Source organism: Mytilus californianus, unplaced genomic scaffold, assembly GCF_021869535.1.
Source record: "Mytilus californianus isolate M0D057914Y unplaced genomic scaffold, xbMytCali1.0.p SCAF_6, whole genome shotgun sequence".
Lineage (NCBI taxonomy): Eukaryota > Metazoa > Mollusca > Bivalvia > Mytilida > Mytilidae > Mytilus > Mytilus californianus.
Window position 1 is genome coordinate 100,852,197 of NW_026262712.1, and position 16,766 is coordinate 100,868,962.

Genomic DNA, 16,766 nt, shown 5'->3' on the forward strand with positions numbered 1-16,766 from the left:
ACGACAAGTTGAATAACAGACACCAGATACATTAACAACGCCGTCCAGTGAACCGTATCACAGAGCACCGCGACCCTTAGTCAGACATTTACTGTTATGATAACGTTCAATGACTTTGGTGGATTTATGATATACACGTACGCAAGCTTTATCTTCTTATACTTTTTCAATTATTGTTGAAGGAGTTAATTAAAGTATGGACAACATGAAGACGGAATTACTTAAAGGGCTTTCGGCAATTCCAGTGCATATCCCAGCATGGTACCGTTATTACGAAGAAGGATCTCGGTTAAATGATATTTGTATGGAGCAGTGCAAATGGTACTATTTTCATCATTTTGAAATGAAAATTCTGAATGACATTTTAACTGTACGTACTCGTAAATTAGGATTATTTTTTTTGAGAAAACATGTTGTTTAGATAGAAATGGATATCTTATATATGCAATATAATGTCGAAATAAAACGACTACGTACTGCATTGTATTGTAGATTATCATAACTTATCATATACTTAGCATTACTATGATAGTTTTTGCATATGTGTAAAGAGCGGAAGTAAACTAGCCATACATTCACACCCAGGCCAATAACCCATATCAGCCCTATGTGACGTCACGTGGTCGAGCTGATATGGGATTATCAGCCTGGGTGCGTTCGCACATCGGTAGTATATGATATAAAAATTAATTATACATGTCCTTTTCCAAATCGACCCGGGTATCATCCCTCGACCCATATTAGCACTCGACTAAAGTCACGGAATGATACCCCAGTCGATATGGAAAAGGCCATGTAATAATCTGTATATATAACGTTTTGCAGATTATTATATAATAACATTGATTCATAACTAAACATTCTTAGTTATTGTAAAAATAGTTTGTTTTTTATAAAAAAAGAAAAATATAGTATAATTCTAACGAGACAATTATCTCTTGACACAGAAGTTGTTAAAGGACGTAAGGACAAAGATGTGAACAATACGTGGCATTGCACGACCTTCAACAGTAAGCAAAAACAATCCCATATATAAATCTTTCAAAAGTTTGAAATGAGAAAATTTGAAACAAACCAAATTTAAAACAAAAGCCTGATTCAGCTAAATCAATAAACGAACGAAAAAAATAATAATTGCCGACAGCAACCAATGTAGCAGAGTTCAACAGGTTTGTAACCGCTCAACACTCTCAAACCACTTCGGACAGTGGTGTTACAGGCCAACATAAAACAATCTGTAAAAAAGGACTTGATTTGGTCAATATTTGGCACAATAACAAAAAGCTTTTTTTTCATTTTAGTAATGTTAATGGGCATTCATACCATATAACTTTAATTCCTTTTTAGCAATATTAGTGGGCATTAATACCAAATAACTTAAATTCATTTTTAGCAATTTTAGTGGGCATTAATACCAAATAACTTTAATTCCTTTTTAGCAACAATAGTGGGCATTAATACCAAATAACTTTAATTCATTTTTAGCAAAAATAGTGGGCATTAAAATACCAAATAACTTTAATTCATTTTTAGCAACAATAGTGAGCATTAATACCAATTCTAATATGACATGCTTCTTTCGCTTTGTAAACAACACCGTGATAAAATTCTCGATATATCTATACTTAGCGCAGACTCAGAGATATACATAATAATGGATGTTACAATATACCTCCCACATAAATTCACATGTATCGAAACCTATTTGCAAACGCTATGCCGATTTGTTTTTTTAAATTGCAATTAAAAAAACGACTACAGAACTTTTATTTTTATTCGGATGCATAACAAAAAGGAATAATGCACAAGTGCTCGGCGAAATCTACAAAATCCAAATAAAATAAAATTCCGCGGAAGTCCACTAATGTTTTTGGCGCATTTAAGTCCTTTCAAAACATGACGTCATACAAATGAAAACGCTAAAGCTGAAGGTTTTTCCGTTACGTGAACCATCGAAATTCGTATAATATTGCATAATGCATTTTTGAGGTAGGTTTTGTTTTGTTTTCTATTGTATTGCATTATTTGCATATTTACTGATTTCAGCAAGTCAACATGGCGGCTCCTTAGTAACGAAATTTCAACTTTGGATTACGAGAAAAACATGTAAATCAAAAATTGCAAATGTTGGGTTTGAAAATTAAAAGAATTAAAAACAATTTTTCTTGCTGTTATTTACGAAATATTTGTGCAAGCTACAGATTTATTAGAATGTTTTAGCTTTATCTAACAGGGAGTAAAAAAAGAACAGCCCCACACACGGCATACCCACTCTCGCTTCAGTTTTTTAATGACCGTATTTGTCCTGTTAGAATCGAAATTATTCATGGAAGCCATAGATTTGTTGTAAATTTACACATGGCCTGGGCTATGAATTATTTCTTAAATAACTTTAATTCATTTTTAGCAATATAAGTGGGCATTAATAACAAATAACTTTAGTTCATTTTTAGCAATATTATTGGGCATTAATAACAAATAGCTGTATTTCATTTTTAAGCAATATAAGTGGGCATATCTCATGTTTCTCTCAATAAATATGTTAACTACATACAATTGCCCTGGAAATATACTTTTGTAGATTGCCATCCTATCCCTAACAGTTCCGTCATCACATGTATCATGGCGTAGGGCTGAATAACATTTGCATCAATCGGATTCTGTTTTAAATGTTATTTTATTTTCGTTTATTACAAATGTAAAAAAATCTAATATTCAAATTCCATCAACGTTTACCGGTGATATTGAATCTTGTCATGCAAGTAAATAAAAATCAATTGCTACGTTCTAAATTTATAAAACCTTTCTAGTTGGTAGATGATAAAATTTTGTAAGCGCTAAAGGGTCAGAGATAAGAAAACATTATCATTTCTATGGCAAGTATTTTCTTTTTTAATGTAGTTGTATTTTCAAGGAATTAATAGATAATTTGAAAGATTCGAGAATGCTTGTTGACCTTGGTAGTGGAAATGCAAGCAAGACAATGTTGATCTTAGATAAACTTTTAAATACGCACGAATCTCTTTCTTACGTCCCAGTAGATATTTCTAAAGGTTGGTATATAAATCATCACGTGCTAGGCATATCTCATGTAATGATGAACGCATATTTATCTTCTTTTATTTGCGGGATTTCAAATGTGTTTTTAAAGTATCTCCTTTTGTTGTTGAAATATTTGAAAAGAAAGTCGATTTTTTGTAAGCTGAAACATTTCGTGGTCAGTATGAATACTGCATTTAAGGCCAGATACTTAGATTCAAAGAATTACAACAACGTTTACAATCATTTTTCAGGTGATTTAGTCTACAGAACAAAGGAACACTTGTTTTGATTTATAATTCTATAATTTAGTTGGAATAAAAACGATGTTATCATATTTCTTCCAATGATACATATTAGCAACAGCAATAGCTGCGGAAATAAGTATTAAAAACGACATCTCGGATTATCCGTGTTACTGCACAATGTACTACTTTTTCTAATGTTCTTGTATTTGGCTTAGATTCTAAACACTAACATTATGATTCACTATTTCATAGAATTTCTCAACAAAACCGCTGCAAACCTGAAAACAATTTATAAATTAGAAATCCAGCCAATCGGAGAGGAATACATGGAAGCACTGAGAAAAGTAAAATTAGTATGTTTATAAAAATGTCTATGGATAACACTGAATATAATTCTGTCTCTCAGAGATACAGAAAATGAGCTTGCAAACCCGGGTAGATTCTGTTTGTATACTGTAGGGACTCAATCTTAATTGTCTTAAAAATGTTGCATCCTTATTTGTTTTAATGTTTCAGGGGAAAATCTACGAAAACGACGCATAGTTCCTTATTGAATAAAGTTGGACCTACCCTTTTGAATGATTATTTTAAGATAGGAAAATTGTCAAATGGAGACCGTCGCTTGGCTCTTATGAGCTCATAGTAGCCCTCTTTCCACATTTCTATGATTTATTGTTTCCTAACACAGAGGCAATGCAGACAATATAGAATCGCGAATGGATTTATATTCAAGCTGTCGTGTTGTTTGTATTGTTTACAAAAAAGTAACCACCCACAAAAACCATTACCAAAGCGCGTGTATCCAATAATGGTAAAGAATTTATAATTATGCAAATAATATAAGAAGAATAATTTTTTCCAGTGAAAACTTTTACAGGTACCGACCGTTCATCATTTTTAGCGTGTGGGGAGCGATGGCATTTAAGTTTTTTTTAATTCTTGCTTGTTTTTTTTTTTTAAATTATAAAAAAAAAAAAATACATCTATTAAAAAAAAGAAGATTTCTTGTTTCTCTTTGTTAGTGAAAAAAATAATTTGTCTTGAAATAATTCGTTTACTTACAGCCATTTTTTAGACAGTTATAATTTCTGATTTATGTTTCCAAAAAACATCTTACGTGTCTTGAATGTGTTAGTTGATTCCAGCTTCCCAAAGCATTTAGTTAATAGTAATTTTCCCCCCATTATTTTCATTCACAGAACTTTGACAGATAGAAAAATAATTGTATGGTTTGAAAGTTTGCAGAGTTTATCGTATGGAAAGCAGTTAGGTTATCTATTGGAAATACGAAACACTATACAAGGTACGCTAGGCGAAGAAGGAATGAAGTGATAACCTTGACCATCCGTCAGTCTTTCCTTTCTTCTGTCCTTCCTTCCTTCTGTTCGTCTGTTCGTCTGTCCATCTGGCATATAAAACCAAATTTTGTTTAACAAAGGGGCATTTGGGGTAAACTGTATTTTAATGAGACACCAAAACAGCGACGAAAATAAATAAAAGACATTTATATAGCAACATACAGCCTTCAACAATAGACAATTGTTTATACAATATGTTGAGTGCATCACCATTGTGAATACATGAATCAGAAATAATTCAAAATTTGCAATCAACACCAATTGTCTACTTGACAAAAACAAAAAAAGATATGACATGATAAAACAACTGGAGGACTTTCTGACTTGGGGCAGACGCATGAGTGTTGTGAAATCTCAATACCTACTATTGCTATCTCGATCCATGGACTGACACAATGTCTGTCAAAGATTCACATACTAAAATGTACGGAGCCATGTTGTTCTCATACAGATAAACAGTTGTGGTTTTTAAAGTCAAGCGCTGGATATCTAAAGTCAAGCGCTTGGGATATAAAGTCCAGCACGAGAGATGCAAAATCCAGCACTGCAGGTACAAAGTACTTTACATCTCCAGCGCTAGACTTTTAATAACACGTTGATATATAATTGAATTTCCATTTTCTAGCACTGGGTCGAAACCTGGAGCGCTTTTTGCTAAAAATTTGATCGTCACTTGGTTTTTATCTCGAATGAATTTTAAAAACCAAAAATTCAATAAAATATACATGTTACTGACGTTTTTGTGTACTGCTTACAATGAAGCTATTGCATCAATGGTTTTAAATGGTAAATTTGACGCCATCCCTTCGACGTTTTACTGTGGCCATCTTGATTTGGCTGACCGTTTATAAACATTTGGGGATGACTGTGGATGCATATATGTAACCACAATCCTCTCCTCTTTTGTCAACAAATATTATTGCCGTGTTTATACTTACAATGAGAAACAAACCATTAATTTTTGCTACAAGCACACGAGCAATTAGTGAAAACAGTCTCCCAGGTTAGAGGGCGTCTTGAGCGCTCACACACATGTTTAACCCCGCATTTTTGTTTGGCAGTAATTCAGAGGTTGTCGTTGGTTCAAGTAAGCAATATTTGTTTTTCGTAAATTGTATTGATACACATTAAGCCGTTAGCTTTCTCTTTTGAATTGTTCCACATGTTTAGATCGTGGTCTTTCATATCCTAAAAAACTACACGGTCTGGGGTGATCTCATTTTGAAGGCAGTCTAGTGACCTATGATTGCTTATACACGCAATTTGAACTGTTGGGGATAGTTGTTTCATTGGCAATCAAATTACATCTCTTTAATTTTATATTGATTAATAAGGGTGACAGAGCTTATAATTGTAATTTTGGAATGCGTATACATAAATTGGAAACATATGACGGATCAGTTCATTCGTCCTGCAGCCATTAAAAAATCAGTATCTGTATGAAATGAGCGACCACTGTAAATATAGACATTTGCATATGCTTTGTACAATGTAATAGTTTTAAACGCGAAGTTGGATTTTGAATGTGTTTCTTCAAAACGATGAATGTAATAAAGACGACCTGCCACACTTATTTGATATGTTGCCAGTATTTGTTCGAACGTCAAATAATGTTGGGGATCAAACTCATGACCTCCTAATAATTCCAGTGAGCAATTAAATATCCTACTAAATACATTTATATACGAGCATTAAGGAGACAACCATACACACAAGATGAAATTGTATTGTACAGAAAGACAAATATTACGTCAATGTCATTCTTTTTTTTTCTCCACACAATACTACAAGAACCACAACAACACTAACGGCAATCGTTGAACTATTTGATTTTGTTGGAAAGATTTATCATGCATTGTTGCATGCCTTTTTTGTTCCTATCCTGAATCATTTACCTCGTCAGTGGTGTCTTATATTACATCTTTATCTTTTTGTCATTTTGCAAATTTCTTTTTCATGGCAAATCTTTCTGTTTAATTTACTTTAGACTAACTTGGGACAATTTAGAGGCTGACATAATATATAAACACCTGTACACAGTTATCGTTGGTTATTCGTATTTGATGCTAGAGTGTACGCACCTGAGAATTAAGAATTAGAGGACCTTATTTTGACACAAAATTGGCTGTAATTTTACCTTTGATATATACATTTTTTTAAATCTTTTTTAGGGGTGTTGCCGGGTGCCCACCACCTGAATACGCACTTTGTAATAGTGGAATTTTGTTTCATTCACGTATACCACACAACTCATTTCATTCAATTACAAAACTACTGATGCAAATTATTTGTTAAATTTTTGTTGCAGTCGATGACAAATTATTGATTACATTAGATGTCACAGACACTACTTGTAAGCAGACGATAGAGCTTGCTTACCTATATCCGGAAGGTAAATATAAGTCTCCATTCATTTGACAGTACACAAATTTATCACATCTCATTTCCAACCTCTTTTGATTTTATTTTTCTTACCTTAACGTAATGTACAATTATGCTTAAACTAACATATATAAATGTCAAAATCTTTGATTTTTATTATTTGTCCATGAACTTATAAAATATGGTGCTCACTTTGGATTTAAACCTCGTAAAAAAGGAACAATACAGCATTGCCGTGTGCCACTGGTTCGTTGAATATTTCCCCTTTTTTGAATGGCTACACTCCCCAGTTTATAATGACATCAAACTAAAATCTACAGCTACAGAATGTAATATTGTGTATATGAAATCTGTCATATAAGAACAAAATTATTATATAAAATGTTGTTATATCTTACATGCACTTTTGTATTAGTCTTTAGTTATCTTCTCAAAATTGATTGTGATAAATATTTTTTTATGTAGGATACTGCGAAAATTTTCATCTGATTTCCATCCATCGCTTGAACAGGGAAATGAATGCTAATATTGATATATCAAAGTTCAAAATAAAAAATTAATTGGTTGTGAATTCAAGGTCAAATAATTGTAGCTACGTGAATGTGTGGAAAGAGGCAATAGATAATTGTGATGTTCACATAGGTTTGTATAAAAATAAATATGACTTAAGTGTTTGTGCCTGTCTGTATATATTTTGTTTTCGATCGTTTTTACTACATGGCTTAAAATATTTTTGACATGCTCTCGTCCTTATTCATAAGCTTCGATGTCTTGTCCAAATGATGTGTATTTAAGCAACTATAGGTCCTTGTATAGTCTTTAAAAAGAGCAAGACCCATACCGTAAAGTCAGCTATAAAAGACCCAAACATGATAAAATGTGAAAAAATTCAAACGAACAAACGGCCTGATTTATGACAAAACAATAAACGATATTAAAAAATGTGACAGACAGCAACCAACGACAACCATTGCATTGCTGAATCTAGAGAATTATCACTTAGATTGGATCAAGATTTGCTGTAGTGAATTTGACAAGTTTCAGTAGATATATCAGAATGCGCAAAGGTTGCAAATTTCTGGCCGAATGTAATTGTTTTCTGTTGGCAATTCAGTATCATCAACTGATCGCCATTATAATGTATTACAAACTTAGAATTTTTGGAAAAAAATAAGGATTTTCTAACCCAGAATAGATTACCCTAGCTTATTTGGCAAAACTTTTAGGAATTGTGGGTCCTCAATGCTCTTCAAATTCGTACTTTGTTTGACCTTTTTAGTTTTATTTTATCCGAGCGTAACTGATGAGTCTTTTTTTTAGACGAAACGCGCGTCTGGCGTGCAAAATTTAAATCCTGGTATCTATGAACGTTATTTTGTAAAACCTGTTAGCATATGACAACATTGTACACACAGATGGCAAATTAATCTTGTGTAAAAAGACATACGTCCACTACACAGAAAAACAAAACATTAAGCAATACGAACCCCACTAAAAACCGGTGGTGAGTTCATGTGCTCTGGGAAGGGTCAGCAGTCCCGGCAAATTCGCAAATATTTTTCTGCGTACATTAATCCATATCCATGTGATGACACGACGCAGTCAGTACAGGATATTAATTGAAAAGACAGCTTGAATCTAGAGCCGTTTGCAATATTTTTTGGAACCGATGTTCTTTGACGTTTTTGTATGTGGGACATATATGTCTGATAATTTCTTTTCATTTGTAAATAATTTGATATTCAAAATTTTGAAGTAAAATGACGCTCTCTAGCAAAACATTTTACAATGGAAGCAACAACTATTTTGCTTCATTGTCAAAGAGTAACGTTTCTGTTGAAAAGATGCTTTTCGTCTTTGTAACAACTCTATTTTAAATGATTGAATAGTGTGAATGTGCAAAAAGCTATAACTGTTAAGCACACCTCAAATACATGTACTTGCTCAAGCTCAGGAACTATACAAGAGTAGACATGTACAGTGTCACCTTATTTTGAAAGTTCATTTGCGGACTCTGTTATGATTGTCAATCCTCTGTACAATAAAGAAACTAAATTTGGTTTATCGCCGCCAATTTTTCAGTCAAAAAACTTTTTAAAACAAGGAGAAAACCTCAATATACTCTGTAGTGACGTCGCGTACGGTGTTGGTGATAATACAGGTTTTGCTTTCCAGTTCGCCTTTATTGTATTTGTTCTAAGTTTCGGATATGTATATATCAAAATAAGCGTAATTAAAAGTAAAAATGGAATATGCCTTAAAATCAATACTTTTTTTCATTTTGTAACTCGAATGATCCCTAATAACACGGATTTTTGGGCGTGTGGACAAGTAACACGCAACACATGACCAGCGTTGTTTATTGCAATTCTCATCTTTATTTAAAATATTTTTTAAAAAGTGGTATAATATATAATAATTCCTAGAAAGTGCAGTATTTGGTGTTAATGACGTATGTTTTACTTATGACGTCCTTGTAAACTGGACGCGTCTGACCAGGACGAAAAGTTCACTTTGTTTTGTGGACAAGCCAAAAAAAGTAAAAAAAAATATGAGTAGGGGAGAAGGTAAGAGTAATATTAAAAAATAATCCGAATAGATTATTCAGGAAATAATATATCATTTTATTCCGGATATGAAAAGAAACAAAAATTAAAAAGTTTTCTTACAATATTTCAAAAGATCGTCGCAGAATTATTTGATTTTTTTTCTGTCACAACACACCAATCTCTCATCTTATAAAGAGTTCTTCAAAATTCGAACGAATGCTGCAGACACAAATCACAATTTACATATCCATCCTTCTTGTGTCAAAATTATAAAATAAATATAAAACTGTCTATGTCTTCCACTGGTTATTATTGTCTAAATTATGTCCTATATTGTTTATTTTATTAAATCCGTTGAATTGTCACACTTGCCGTTTTTGACGTTTTCGGCGTATTTGTTAAGTGGCTAATGAAAAACAATAGGCATTTGCGGTCTTTTTTTCGATCTGAAATTTTGTTTAAACTTGAAAAGATGTTTTTTAAGTGTATGAAAAAAAATATGTAGAAGTTTCAAGGAAATATATTAAAAAGAAAATAAACACGATCTTTTTGTTTGTGTCTAGTCAAAATGTCACAAAACGCCGTTTTTTAACGACACAGTCAGCGACTACTTTTGTCTAGTCATAATGTCACACCATGCTTTTTTACTCGTTTTGACGTTACGTTCGGTTTAACTTGACATGTAGTGCATGACTAACGTCGCAAATATTTCATGCAAAACCATGATTTTTGAGATTTTATTTTTGGAAATAATTTCTTAACAGATTTTTATCGAATCTAATTAAAATTAATCACTGTATCCGCTTACTTGTTCATAGTTGAGATTAAATTCCTTTTATTAGCAGTTGGAAAATTAGATTAGATTATTGTTGTTGTTTTGAATTTTGAATATGCTTTCAATAATTGATAATTAACCTTTAATACAGGTGATGAAATACACGCTCCACCTAATAAAAGTGTTATCCGGAAACTATCAAAAGCAGATAAAAGAAATGAAAAAAGTACGACGTTATGTATACAATACATGAAATATAACGTCAAATTAACGTTATACCAAAACTAACACCAAAACCGTACGCGACGTCATTAGTCTTGACATGATGCTTAGTAAACTCGGCTTATAGATTTGATAGTTTTTTTTCTCAATTTGCCATTAAAAAAAATGAATGGTTCTCGCTATTATCAGAAACTGTAATCGTTATCATTATTTAAGGTTGCTAATCCCACAAGCAAAATTGGCTTTGGCATTTGGGTAAGACCCTTTTCATAGCCCATACTAATAAGCCCATACTTTTTATTTAAGTTCACAAACTTTTATCCTGGAGCGATCTCAATGAATATATTATCCAGAAACTCGACATTGCGCAATGAAATGTCTTAAAGAGAGACGGAGGATAACACAGGAATATTCAAACTCTAGGCTGGTCCTCTCTTTCTTGCAACATACTTATATCTGCCAGAGCCAAAACAGAAAAAGGGCAGGGAACCAGTCTATTCAAACTCACAAGTCGATGACAAACTGACAATGCCATCGCAAAAAAACGAAAAATGACAGAAAGACAAACAACAGTATACAAAACACAATATAGAAAACTAAACACTGAACACGGACCCCATTAAAAACCGGGGGTGATCTTAGGTGATCGGGAACGTTTACGTTTTTGAAAGGAAATACGTTTGTATTTACTAACGGGTGCTACAAAGAGGATACAGTTTTCATTTATATAAGGTAACGCTACTTGAATTCGGCAGTAACGTGTAAAAAGGACCCAAACTTGTCCTCCGATTCTTGACACGAATACAATTTTACATGAAGAAGGTAAAAAGTAATAACAAGGCAATGCCTGTACAATAATTGTAATAGTGTACTTTTTATCTCTTAAATGTAAGGACAATGTAAGGACTGCATGCTTGTTTGCACTTGCACATCTATATTAATCCTTCAACGGGATTCGCGAGAAAAAGAAAGGAATGATTTTCAAGAGGGCTCCACATTAAAAGCATGTTCAACACACTGGAAGTATACAAATATTTAGTGAAGAATCTAGTAATACCTCTTCAATAACATTCTGATATCGATACAATGACTATATTAGGTGAAAACAGAGAGCATGTAGAATTTCACCAAATCTGGTTTATCTTCAGAGATTTTAATGCAATAAACTCAATTATAAAGTTTTATAAATATTTCGTGAAGATTGAGAAAATCCTGGACCTTAACTATGATGACTCAACATAAATTCACAGTTTACAGTATGCATAGTTTGCTTAAAGCCCTGCAGCAAAGTGAATTCATAATGTATGAATATTTGTAATTTAAATTGTTTAGAAGTGCATATATTTACTCTTCGCGGTAATAGAATCTCATAGATCCTTGATGAATATTGTTGTTGGGGTGTTTTTGTCCCGTTGATAACCCCAAAATACCTCAATAAAGTATAAGTTTAAACTTTTAGATGTTCGGGTGCATATATGTTGAAAATATTCTGCACAGCCCTATGTTTTGACCTTTGAATGAAATAGTAGTGCATATGAACTTTCCATTCTAGGATATAATTTTTTACGAAACTTCATAGTAAACGTTGCACAGTTTTAGCCTATGGAAAATTGCATTGTCTATATTAACAAGTGCAACCTACGCAGGGATTGCTCTATATGTATATGTTTTAACCCTCTTAAATATACCCAAACAAAATATGAATTGTATGTTTTAACCAGCAAAATCGATATCGTTTTCTCAGCGGGATTCAAACTCATTAACATGATTAAGAAAGAAAAACAATGAGAAAATAATAAATAAAGAATAAAAAAGTTAGATTATTATATTACAAAAGGACAAAAGAATTGAAGGATAGTCAAAACATTTGACATGCACGCGTTTTACGTCAAGAATGAAACACGTCTACTTTACAGTTTTTAACGAATGGTATGACAAATATTTATATGCTTTAACTTTAGAGATCATTTTGGTTTTAAATTCGAAGGTTTGTAGGCCCTGTTTATATGCCGCGTTAAGGTCAACGACATTTGAAGCTAAACGTAAACCAATGGCATAACATTCATCATATTCGTGTTTATAAATTGATTTGATTTGATTTTTGGTGTTTTAACGCCACTTTTAAGCACCGCTTTTGGGCTATTTCGTGGCGACCAGTTTTTATTGGCGCAGGAAGCCGGTTTGCCCGGAGAAAACCACCGACCTTCGATAGGAAAACTGACAATCCTAGTCAATTAAGATTGGAGTCGAGTGCACCCGCCCGAGCGGGGTTCGAACTCACAACCTCAGTGTTGACTGGCTAGTGATTACAGTAGTAACTACTTAGACCACTCGGCCACCGAGGCCCCGAGTGTTTCTTTTGATACGGTTCACTCAGTTACACAGTTTAAATCGCCTATTGTTTGGAGATGTCTGTATTGTCCATCTAAATAAATACAACTCACAACATGTATTATATGAGGGGAGCTTCTCAAACATCTTTCCCAACTTAGTTTATTTTGGCACCTTCTGCGGGAATGAAAAAAATGAATAGCAAAATCCTGTTAAGTTTTTATTATTCTGAAACTTAAAATGCATTTAAATTTCATTTATCTAGGTCCAGGTTTGTCTGTACTCGGGGTGAAATTTGTGTTGCAAATACGGCCATATTTGCGAAAAGGATATGATGAACCTTAAGAGTGACATTCATTTATTTGCAAAAATGAACACAAGCCTAAGAGTAATATACCACAATCTCTCTCGTGGTTACAAAACAAAAATTACATAAAAAACAAACCAGGTAGATTCACTGTGTCTAAACTACCCCTTCAAAAAATGTTTGGACTCGATGGTATCTAATATGTGGCACGGTGACGGAAAAGGTAGTTTTCTGTTTATTTATTTGTTATTGTTATGATATCGAAGAATATTTATTCATATATAACTGATTTCTATTGTGAGATGTAATATTTTCTACAACCGTTCTAGATTAACAGAGAAATAAGTAAAAATGTACGTCAAAATGACGAATTGAGTGAACCTTGCCTCGAGTTTGTTTAATTTCTCCTTAAATTGTTCACATGGTACGGAAAGAAAGATATTGACATGAAGATTGCAAAACTAGTCACTTTGAGCACCTCAATATTTGTATTTCTGCGTATGGAACGAAAGAAATGGGCCATGTCAAAATGGAAGCACCCGGTTTTGTCAATGTGTACAACCCGGTTTTGTCCTAGATTTCACAAGGCAGAACCCGGTTTTGTCAAAGAAAAAAAATGCATAATCGCATAACATAATTGAACTTCAGCAATTAAAAGGAGTTTGGTGGCTGGTTAGAAAACGATTTCTTACAGAGAATAACCTGTTATTTATTTAAATCTGTAAAGACTTGAATTCCTACTTTATTGGAACAAAAATAATTATAATTTTGCTTTGCATTAAAAAAAAAAAATCTAACTGCGAAATAGATAGAAATGAAGGTTAAACCGCAAATTGAGTTTTAAGCTCTCAATACATTTTTTTATTGTATATGAGTTATGTAAATTTTAGTGTTTAAACTTAAAATTAGAGTTTATGGTCTTAAAAATTGAAGGACGCACATTTGATATGTGATTTCCTTGCACAACAGGATGGTTATCTTTATAAGTAATCCAATCTACCTAGGGTGTTATATTTCCTATGACCGTTTAAAATAAATCTTCTTAAGGCTAAATGTTCATTATAAGGCATTATAATCAAACAAATGTATATATGCTGGCAGAATCGCCATAGAAAATGAATGTTTATGGTGAGAAAAGGATTACAATAATCATGCATTAAAAATCAAATCTATCTATTTCTAATTGTAACTATAATACTAAGTATAAATTAGTATTATAATAGTTTCAGGCCATCGAGTAAATGCAATAATGATTAGTTTATTAATAGTTGTATAGATAAACGGTTCTGTTATCTCTCCATTGTGTTATGATTATCGTACATTGACGTTGGTCAATATATTATTGACAATATATAGGGACGGATTCAGGTGTTTTCAAAGTGGGCGTAATTCAAACAGCTTACATACCGCAGAGCGTAGCGAAGCGAACAATGTTTTGGACGAATTATGCTAAAAAAAATCGTAAAAAAAAGATTTCATTTTTTTGGGCCATCAAAGGTGGGGGGGCGTTTGACCAATACGCCGCCTGGTTTCGACACTGATGTTATATAACTGAATCGTATACCAACTTAAAATTTTATAAGAAATAAGAAAGCAAAATTGTATGTATGTGAGTAGGATTATCATGTTTATTCTAAAAATTCACATTGATTTTTGGGATTTGTCGGAATGCGAGACCAAGGGATGCAAATTCGTGGCGGCTTGAACTATGTGTATGAAGCTTCATATGTCAGAAGTTAGAAGGACTGACTACAACATACCTCGCACACAGATCTTTTATGTAACGATGTTTCTATATGTCATATGTCCATTGCCCTTGGCCTCATTTTCATGGTTCAGTGATTACCTAACAAAATGAATAGCTGATAATGGTTGATATCTATGATTAAGGTTAACATTTCGTGTTCAAGTCCGTGTATCTAATACCATAAGTAATAGGTCAACTATATTTGCTCGTATGGCGCACATGACTATTTAAGTGACCTTGAACTTATTTTCTTGATTAAATGGTAAATGTTAAGTTTTTTTTATTTTGGTTGGTTTTTTTAATGATTGTAATGTGTTCATGTCCGTCTGGCAGGTTTCATCAGACCTTGACTTTTTTTATGGTTCCATGAACAATGTTAATTTTATGAGATACTTTTATTAAATTATTTATCTTACAGACTTTCAACGTAATTTCGATAACGATCATTCCAGCAGTCGCGACATGTCAGTGCGTGTAGTCACTCCTGTATAAATAATACGTAGTATTTATTTTTGTTTTAAAAAAAACGCAATTGAAGTTGTTTTGCCATGTCTGATTAGTATATCTCGTTCGTGTAAGCCTTAATTATGAAATGTTAGACTTTTTTTTTTAATTCAAGAACGGTGCAATCTTGTTTGGAATTCTAAGTTGGTTTTAGCTCACCTGACCCCAAGGGAAAACTGAGCTTTTTTCATCACTTAGCTCCCGTTCACCGTCGTCTTCCGTTAATTTTTTACATAATCTTCTCCTCTGAAATTACTGGGCTACAATACATTTAACAAACCTTATCCACAATCTTATGTCGGTTTTAAAAGGTCTAACGAACTTATGTTTAACTGTTTTTCATCATCATTGGGGTATCTAGTTTAAAAAGTTTTTGATGACCCCCGCTTGTCAACAAAGATGGCCGACTGACATGGCTTGAAATAGAACATAGGGGGATGCAAGTTTTGTCTATTATTTGAAAACAGCTATAGATGGAGAAAATTTAATAGGGGCTGATATGTTCATAATGTTGAGCTCTACCTTTTGTCCATACACATCAAAACTCTCACACGAATTCTTATAGAATTTAATGTCCTTGAATGATCAATTTCTCCTTTTTGTCCATTTCTGTCTATTATCTTGAAATATATAAAAGTTATATAGCAAAAATGATTAAAACTTGGCCACACGCTTTATTGAGGTATCTGATTTGAAAACCCACATGATCAGCCATTTGTTAATTTATTTTTTGTTTGTTTCAGGTTACCAGTGTTAACGTTGTTTTTCATAACCGGGTTCTCTACATAGACAAAACCGGGTCATTGTGTAGTAAACAACATAGACAAAACAGGGTGCTTCCATTTTGACATGGCCTATTTCCTTCGTTCCATAAGCAGAAATACAAGGATTGAGGTGCTCATAGTGACTAGTTTTGCAATCTCAATGTCAATATCTTTCTTTCCGTACCTTTCTTTTCGTACCATGTGAATAATTTAAGGAGAAATTAAACAATTCGAGACAAGTTTCACTCAATTCGTCATTTTGACGTGCATTTTGACTTATTTCTCCGTTAATCTAGAACGGTTGTAGAAAATATTACATCTCACAATAGAAAATAGTTATATATACAATGTATGTATATATATTCTTCGATATCATAAAAATAACAAATAAATAAACAGAAAACTACCTTTTCTCTGTCTACTGATGTTCCGTCACCGTGCCGGATATTAGATACCATCGAGTCTAAACATTTTTTGCCGGGGTAGTTTAGACACAGTGAGATTGACTTATTAACATATACCAATCTAATAATATTAATA

The 16,766-nt window shown here is 32.9% G+C and overlaps 1 protein-coding gene across 1 annotated transcript in view; it reads left to right on the forward strand.

Annotated features, from left to right (window-relative positions):
* Positions 1-205: 205 nt before the first annotated feature.
* Positions 206-16,766, forward strand: part of LOC127706693 (uncharacterized) — a 34,996-nt gene continuing 18,435 nt past the window's right edge. Inside the window, exons 1-2 of the mRNA XM_052211352.1 lie at positions 206-370; positions 2,915-3,053. Of these exons, the coding sequence (XP_052067312.1) occupies positions 206-370; positions 2,915-3,053 (304 nt within the window). The remainder of the gene's footprint in view (positions 371-2,914; positions 3,054-16,766) is intronic.